The sequence below is a fragment of the Erigeron canadensis genome, chromosome 8 (genome assembly GCF_010389155.1).
Source record: "Erigeron canadensis isolate Cc75 chromosome 8, C_canadensis_v1, whole genome shotgun sequence".
NCBI lineage: Eukaryota > Viridiplantae > Streptophyta > Magnoliopsida > Asterales > Asteraceae > Erigeron > Erigeron canadensis.
Genome location: NC_057768.1, coordinates 33,793,969 through 33,803,245, shown reverse-complemented (window position 1 = coordinate 33,803,245; position 9,277 = coordinate 33,793,969). Strand labels below are relative to the sequence as shown.

The following is a 9,277-nucleotide window of genomic DNA, read 5'->3' as shown; positions in this document are numbered from 1 at the left end:
ATAAACCCATTACCTATTATATGTGCACTAACTTGCATAGGATCATGAAACCATATTGAATTTTGACAAATTTTACAAGGACAACAAATTTTTTCTCTATCATTGTTCTTTCGATTTCCCTCAGCAGCTTTCATAAATTCAGCCAATCCGTCATCAAATTCTTCAGAATACCTTATTATCTTGTACATCCATCTACGCCTACGCTCCATCTGAATAAATATAGAGTACATGTTTTAATAAAATGCATGTATGATATGATACGTAGAACGTAAGGTTTGGTTATTGTAGGTGGTCAATCCTAACCCGCTTTTTGAATACTTTGTCTCATATGTGAATGACATGTTAACGAATTGAGTGTTAAAGGAAAAATCGGCAGCACTTCCCCTTAACTCCTCAAGTAAGTGTATAAAACACAAACCCGTAGGAGTAAAGGGAAATGGTGTAGATTTTTCCTTAAACACACAATTCGCTAACACATCATTCACATCCTAAATGAGACAAAGTATTCAAAAAACAGTCCCAAACGGGGACTATCTGAAGTTAACCTCTAGTAGGTTAATTTCGGACAGATATAAACCTAGAGGCATATGGTTTGGACCCTATACTGCATGAATGCATGCCATGACACATAAACTAATATTGTGAATAAGTTAATCGAAAGTTCTATATATAAATGTGATTTATACCTCCTTCGTATATGTTACCGAATCCACAAGCTAAATACCGCAACAATCCTTAGATTAGACTATATATACACAACAACATACTAATAAATTGATCTAATATATATATACATACATACATATATATATAAAATGATTGTTCAAAATTTAAATACAAAATTGATAAAACAAAAACCTTTATAAATTAAATGCAAAGATATTTAATGTGAAATAGACATACCTTTCATTCATTTGTCAACCAATTTATAAGATTTATATAAATTTGTTTATAATTGAAATTTGATATATAAATTTGTTTATAATTGAAATTTGATAATGATTATATGCTTGATTAGTATTAAATGTGAAAGTTTGAAATTTTTTGAGAGAATGTTGGTAACAGATCGTGTGGAAGAAAGGCTCTGCTGAAAGTAGTATATTAGACGAATAGAAACCACTTAGTTATAAATATACAGGTCTGTAACTATTTTTTCCCATAAATGGAAAAAAAGACGTTGTCGAGCTAGACTAGGGGTTGGTGGTTGCATTTAATTTCATGAATAGAGACCATTTATTTAAAAAATAGATGGTCTGTAAACTTTCAAACTTTAGAGACCACTTTTATTATATTGAACCAATTAATTTAAAAACTGGGCCGTTAACTCAACCGGTCTTTATAATCTGACCTGTTTGGGTTCATGTATATAGACTAGTTACACAAGTTTAAAGACCACATAGGTAGAAAATAACTGATATCTAAATAATTAACCGGTCTTTATTCCCAAAGTAGTAGTGATCTTAAGCATCCATGTAATGTAAAAGTAGGAAGTAGATAACATGTCGTTAAAAAAAATGGTTGGTCACACGTTGTCATCAGAAGTCTTAGTGAAGAAATTTCTATTTTAGTTTTAAAAGCTTCTCATGGGTTAAAAATATATTTAAAAAAAAAAGAAGTCTTGGTTCTTTGTTTCATAATAAGAAATATTCGATACAAAAAACACAAGAAAAATTAAGTTTTAATTAGTAGAGTAGCTATCAATTCCAGCCTCTAATCGTAAATTATTTTGACAAACTAACTTATTGAAAAGTTTATATCAACCTAGCTAACAGTAGTACAACCAAAACCTACAAAAACCTGGAGAATTTTATGCAACTATATGCCGTTATTATTCAACATAAACATAAGTCTTTTCTTTAAAACCAACTAGAATGAACATATCCAACACTAAAACGGAAACTATAACAAAATAAAATCTCAAAAGTTATTAAGATTGTTTATAAAAAAATACATACATATCGTTTCAACGCACTTTTATGTAGATTCAAACACGATTATCAAGTAATAAAACAAACCCTTGCAACAATTGTACGTACTATTACTAATTGTAAAGAGTAGGTGCAACAAGTATAGGACGCTTTTTATGAACCGTAAGACCAATGGTCTCACTCATGTCCAAACCTCCATCTTCAGGTGGTAATGCAAAATCAAACTTATACACCAAATTTGCCAAAACAAGCTCATTAATAATCATTGCAAACTGAATAGCCGGACACCCCCTTCGTCCGGCTCCAAAAGGTGTAAACTCAAAATGCAACCCTTTATAATCAGTAGAACTGTTCAAGAACCTATCTGGCTTGAACTCTTCGGGTTCTTCCCAAATTGAGGGATCTCTTGCTATTGCCCATGCGTTAATGATCACTTGTGTGCCGGATGGGATATCATAACCTAGTACATTGACATCTTGTGTTGATTCGCGTATAACAAGTAATGGTATCGGGGTGTGTAGCCGTAGAGTTTCTTTGAGGACGGCTTTCAGGTAAACCATTTTGTCCAAGTCATCTTCTGTGACCATTGATCTTCCTTGGCCTATTTCTCGGACCTCTTGTTGAAGTTTTTTCATTGCCCGTGGGTGTCTTAATAGCTCGGAGATAGCCCACTCTAGATTTGTGAATGTAGTATCAGTCCCAGCAGCAAACATGTCCTAATTAATATATACATGAAACCGTAGATTATTACTCAAAAACATGCAATAATAATTTTAGTTTTAAGAGATTAATTCATGGAATATTCTAGATACAAAAGTGTTTTAGAACGTTATATATAGTATATTTGAAATTGATGGGTTTAGTGAAATTGTTAGTCCAGCAAATGTATGTCATTTTTGTAAATGAAAAGAGCATTCTCATTTTTGTAAATGAAAAGAAGCGTGAAAAGAAAGAAAAACTACCCATACAACGCTATCTCTAATGCTAAGGATGTCTTTAGGCATCCTTGAGCTACCACATCATATCCTTACAAATCCTTCAAATCTTATAATTTTATCTCCAACCATACAAACATCTTTACATATCCTTTTACCTCCACTAAAAACAAAAATATATTATGTAGGGACAAATAAGGACATGCCCTCAAGTAAGGGCATCCTTCAAAAAATCTTTGGTTTTGGACAAGCTTCAACTGCAAAGGATATCCAAGGGCACCTAAGGGCACCCCCATTGGAGATAATCTAAGGCTATCTCCAATGCTAAGGACGCCCTTGAGCTGCCACATCATATCCTTAAAAATTCTTACACATCCTTATAAATCCTTAAAATCCTATAATTTTATCTTCAACCATACAAACATCCTTACATATCATTTAACTCCACTAAAAACAAAAAAAATATAAGTAAGGGCACCTAAGGGCATGCCCTTGGGCAAATGCATGCATCAAAAAAAATTTAGTTTTGAATAAGCTTCAATCGCAAAGGATATCCAAGGGCACCTAAGGGCACCCAGGGCGCCCAAAAACATACCCATTGGAAAGACTATCTCCAATGCTAAGAACACCCTTAGGCGTCCTTGAGCTGTCACATCATATCTTTACAGATTCTTATACATCCTTATAAATCCTTATACATCCTTACAAATCATTCATATCTTATAATTTTATCTACAACCATACAAACATCCTTACATATCCTTCTACCTCCACTAAAAACAAAAATATATTAGGTAAAGACAAGTAAGAGCATGCCCTTAGGTAAAAGCATCATTCAAAAAATCTTTAGTTTTGAAGAAGCTTCAACGGCAAATGATATCTAAGGGCATTATGGGAACCTCCGAGATAGCCTAAGAGTCACATGTTTTCCATCAAAATCACATATTCACACGTTAAATGCCACGAGAAAACAAGTTAGAATGTGACAGAGCACCTAAGCTATTTAGGAATTTGAGAGTCGGTGTCACACAGTTTATCTTTTAACAAAAATTTCAAGAAACAAATGGATAAGTTAAATAACATTAATACGAGTATTAGTTAGAGAAGAAAACACGTCAATTCCTTGCATTTTACACGCACGTTTTATAGGCAACTTATAGGCAACTTAACTTTTGGAGTTTTGTTCTTCATTATATTCACAATTAATTAATATATATCTTTATTTCTATTACATTATAAAATATTTGTTTTTTTTAATTTTTCAACTTTACACAAATAAAAACTTCAAAATACCCTTATCATTGATTCCTAATACCCTTAAAATAAATTTCAACCACTCATTTTTTTTCTGTCTTCCATAAATTTCTCTAATTCATTCAAAATCTGTTATCTCAAAAACCGTAAATCGATAAATTATAAAAAATTTATGGGTGTTCTTAAAATTTCATGCTCTTTCATTAGAGATGTCATTCGATATACTTTCGACAAATTTTTAAATCCGATGGTGGAGCCCGTACGGCTAAGACATTTGGCTATCATACTCTATGACATGTCACAACCTATGACCTATCACCTTAACATCTGACCGTCACAACGCACGGGTATTTACTCTCGTATCTAAGTGTTAAAATCTAGCAAGTCTTAATTCATTTTAAACTAGTTAATATCAATGTTATAAATTTGTCATAGCACGCACAAATGTTATGGAGCAAGACACCTATAAATTAATTAATCATCATGTAACATTAATAAAAGATATTGAAATCCAAAGAAAGATATATATGTTACCAAGATGACAGCCTTAATCATATCTCGTTCAATACGAAAACCTGTTGCATTATCTCTTTGAATTTCCAATAAGATATCAACAAAGTCATCTTGGCCTTCAACACCAACAACGACCCCTTTCTTGCTAATCATATGTTCGTTAATAACGCCCTCAAGGAACTCATCAAATTCTTTGGCAACTTGGTCAGCTCTTCGCTCTAATCCACTCAACCGATCCACCCATGCTAACGATGGAATATAACTCCCGACACTAAAACACCCCAACAACTCTAGAAACCTTTCTAATAAATCCTTGAACTTCCTGCTTTCATTATATGTTTTCCCAAAGGCCACCCTACAAATCACATTATTCGTAAATGAAATAAGCAACTCGCTCAGATTAATTACCACCTCATGATGAATAATCTTCGTAATCATAAGAGCCATCTCATCTTCTCTTACTTGTCGATACGAGTGAACCCTTTTGTTGTTTAAAAGATGGAGTACCGCAATACTCTTCATCTGCCTCCAGTACTCTCCATATTGCGAAAATGCTATGTCCTTGGACCCATAAGTAAGTCTACTAGGGATGTTTAATTTTGGTCTGTTTGCAAAGATTAAGTCATGGGTTTTCATGATCTCTTGAGCTGCATCAACAGACGACGCTACAAGTACTTGGATGGTGCCAAGGCGAATCATCATCAGTGGACCGTAGATTTGGGCCATGGCCTTTAGGGCACGGTGGGGGCTCGAGCCTAGTTGGTGAAGGTTTCCAATTATTGGTAACTTTGGGGGACATGGTGGTTGATTTTTATGTGATTTTGAAGAAGAAAATAGTGAATTTAAAAGAAGTAAGCAGGCAAGAATGAAGGGAATACAAGAGATAAGAAGAATTTGCATGGTCAAATATATATGTTTATCTGATATAATGTTGTTGTTTTTCATATATTTAAAGAGAAAATCTTGTAAGGATCTTTGTGTTTTATGCTGCAAATTAAATGGCACATAAATGTCACTTTCAAAACAATTACATATATACGAATTGTGATTTGTGGTCCTTTTTGTATTTGAAAACTACACATGCAAAAGTCGAGACTTTTCTCGTTCTTAAATAACACTATTTGTTATTTATGATATATAGCCTAGCTAGGCGTGTTACTATTGAAAAAGAACCACATAATAATATAATAATATTATAATAAATAAATAAAATCGATCATAATACTAGCAGCATAAATATAAGACTTCTTGTTGTCGACGTCTCTGGAGATAAAATGAGATAGACTTTACTAAGGTACAAAACGTAATGTTAGGGATGAGCATATTTTCCCAACTTTAGATTTTGTCTCGACATTCGTATCGAGTAGTGGTACCGAATAAGACTTAGGACCAAGACCCCTACCAATTAATCTTGGTCATCGTAGTTGGGACCGCGTTATCGGGGAATGGCTCCGAATGAAGAATGAGACTAGTATTTGTACCAAATTTGAAGAAATTTAAGACGAATGACTTCATGCCCATCCCAATAATGACGTATAGCAAGAGATCTAAATCTCATTCAGGGCAACAACCACCACCACTAGTAATATCCAATTTCGTCAATAAGGAGATAATAATGAGATTTGGGCCCCGTAAAAATTGTTATGTTGGGTTTCGTGATGGTAGTCAACTTGCGTTGAATCTACTTGAAAATCCAATATGGGAAAAAAATGTGGAATAAACTAAGAAATAACTTGAACAAAAACCAAAAGTGCTTGTGCGAGAAACCAAGAAAATCACGTCAAAAAGTTTGCAATATCGATTACATATACTTAGTTTGTGCAAGAAAACCAAAAACAAAAACAAAGAAAAACAAAATTTTGAGTAAAAGTTTCCAAAGTATTAGTTGAGAACACAATAGCAAAAAACTATGAGAAAAAAACCAAGAAATATACCGGAAGAAAAAAACTCAAACGGAAGCGCTATGACAAAATCGAAGTAGTGATACAAATTGCGACATCCAACGATATTCTCCATCTTTTGTCTCTAGCAAGTGTGTGGTGAAGATTATGCATGTCAAAAATATGAAATGCAAAAAAAACCAAAGAAAGATTATGCATGTCAAAAATATGAAATGCAAAAACGATCTTTTGTCTCTATCGGTCTAACAACATTTAATTAAGTTCCAAACACTCTATAATAACAAGGCAAATGGTAATCACTTGGTCAAGGATTCCTCAAGAGTTAAACAACGCACGGAGAGTCGTTTGGTCACAATCCCCGTCTTATTGAGTTGTGATATGATTGATGATTAGTTCCACAATATTATTTTCAGGTTTTTAATGTTTTTTTTTCTTAGGTATCTAATTATTATATTTAATAACTAGATTAAACCTGTGCGATGCACGGTATATTAAGAGAGAATAACACAATTATTTTAAACGTGGTAAAGTAACTACATATGAAAAATTAAATCCAATAAGGATAGACGAAACCATTTAGTGCGTTGAACGGAATTAAGCAAAATGATACAAATTTTGTTAAAGTGTCAAAGTAACCACTAAGATAAAATTCAACGTAAAATACATAAACAAAACCATTAAAGTTAAAGTAATTTTTGTTTGAATGAGAATTATAGATCTATTAACACTTCTTTGAAAACCACGTTAGTTGTAATATTAGTAGGCTTTCCATCTTTGTCTAGTACTAAAACCTTCAAACCTTTTTTGCTCTTAACTTTTGAAAGGGCAACATATAATTGACCGTGACTAAAAACTGGATTCTTAAGATATAACCCCACTTCTGAAAGTGTATGTCCTTGGCTCTTGTTAATAGTCATGGCGAAAGAGACAGATATAGGAAATTGTCGCCTTTGAAACCGAAATGGGATTCGATTATTAGAAGGTACCAATTTCCTTCTTGGAATGAATGTGATGTTTCCAATATTTGTTCCCAAAATAATTTTTGTTTCTATTACCCGTTCTCCAAGCTTACGAACCTTTAGTCTTGTTCCGTTACACAATCCCGCTGGTTGATCAATATTTCTAAGTAGCATGATGGGAACATTTTCTTTCAACGCCAAACGATGGTTTGGAAGGCCAGATAATTTTATACCTAACGATCAATTTTGAGGTGATAAACATGTAAAGGTGTTAATCATGTATAAAAACAAACTTAATAAGTATTAAAAGAATATATACCATTAAGAAAATCTGGAGTGTATAGGTCGTTGATAAAGTCTATACCTATATCTGTTTCACATATTGTATCATAACTCAAGTATACTCGTTCTTCTCCGGGAAGTTTATTCAAAATATGATCGTTGATTTCATCAACAACTTCATGTGTCGGTGCTAGTATGGCCTTGTCTTTAAAGAAGGTGGGACAACAAAGTTTGTAGACAGTTCCGGATAAATTGCATTAACAATTGCATCGACGGGTTTATCGACATCATTCTTGATGAGTATGTCTTCTGGGATTTCAATTAGTGCCTGACCAGTGTTGGGCTCATTTAGAGTTCCATTTCCAACATCCAAAAGCCACTCACCAAAGGCTTTTATTTCTTCTTTGTCATTAGAATTTGATCCAACATTCAGCCTCATGTTTTTGGTTAGTTTTAGAAGTTTGCAATGGTGCCATAGGTAAGATGACTTTAGTGAAGCAATGACAATGTCATGTCGAGATGCGTGCGGGATTACTGGAAGAACCTGTCTGAAATCTCCACCGAATACAATTACTTTTCCACTAAAAGGGAGTTCCATACTATTTGGATTTGTTGAACGTAGTACGTCTCTGAATGTCCGGTCTACAGTTTCAAAAGCATGTTTATGTACCATTGGTGCTTCATCCCATATTATTAAGTTGGTTTGACGAATTAAATCTGCTAATTCACTATCTGGACGAACGGAACAATATGATGACTCGTTAGGAGTAAGGGGTATAGCAAACCTCGAGTGAGTCGTACGTCCACCATCCAGCAAAAGGGCAGCAATGCCACTTGAAGCTACATTCAAAACAATCCCAATTAGAATTAATAATAATAATAATGATTATCCTAATTATAGTTAAATTATAGTCCAATTACAATTATTAATACCAATGATATTACAATTAGTTTGATTATATCATTTATATTTTTAATAAGCTATTGTTAATAAGCTTTACAATAAAAATAATATAAATTAAAATATTGATATAAATATTAATTCATATTGATCCATATGTTGTAATCTTTTTAGCTAATTTTTTATTAGATATGTAATAAATTATTAATTATTTTTATAGTAATGGAAAATCAAAAAGTGTAAATTAATTATTTTAAAATTGGTTTAAAATGTAAATTGATGATAAAAAAAAAATGAAAAAAGATAAATTAACTATTTTAAAATTGGATTAAATCCTAAATTAGTGATAAAAAACCAAAAAATATAATTTGGGCTTTAATCCTTTCTAAAAAAGTTATAAATCCCCACGGCCACCGGTCCACTAGACTAAATCACCCGGTCACCGGTCCGCAAGTCCAAATCAACCACCGCCACACGCTAAAATTACATCAAACGGCAAAAGTAACCCACACGTGTCACAATCTTACCGACTCAACCACTATTTCCTTATCCTATTTTATTTGAAGTTAGCGTTTGCGTTTAGGTTAGGTTTTCTCCATCCATA

General features: G+C 33.0%; 1 protein-coding gene across 1 annotated transcript; it reads right to left on the bottom strand.

The window, feature by feature from the left end:
- Positions 1-1,910: 1,910 nt before the first annotated feature.
- LOC122610682 (3-beta-hydroxylase-like) lies at positions 1,911-6,646 on the bottom strand. The gene is made up of 3 exons (XM_043783651.1): positions 6,565-6,646; positions 4,652-5,559; positions 1,911-2,644 (listed from the first exon to the last, which is right to left on the bottom strand). Exons 1-3 carry the CDS (start codon positions 6,644-6,646, stop codon positions 2,042-2,044), a joined length of 1,593 nt encoding a protein of 530 aa, XP_043639586.1. The 3' UTR covers positions 1,911-2,041.
- Between the last annotated feature and the right edge of the window lie 2,631 nt (positions 6,647-9,277).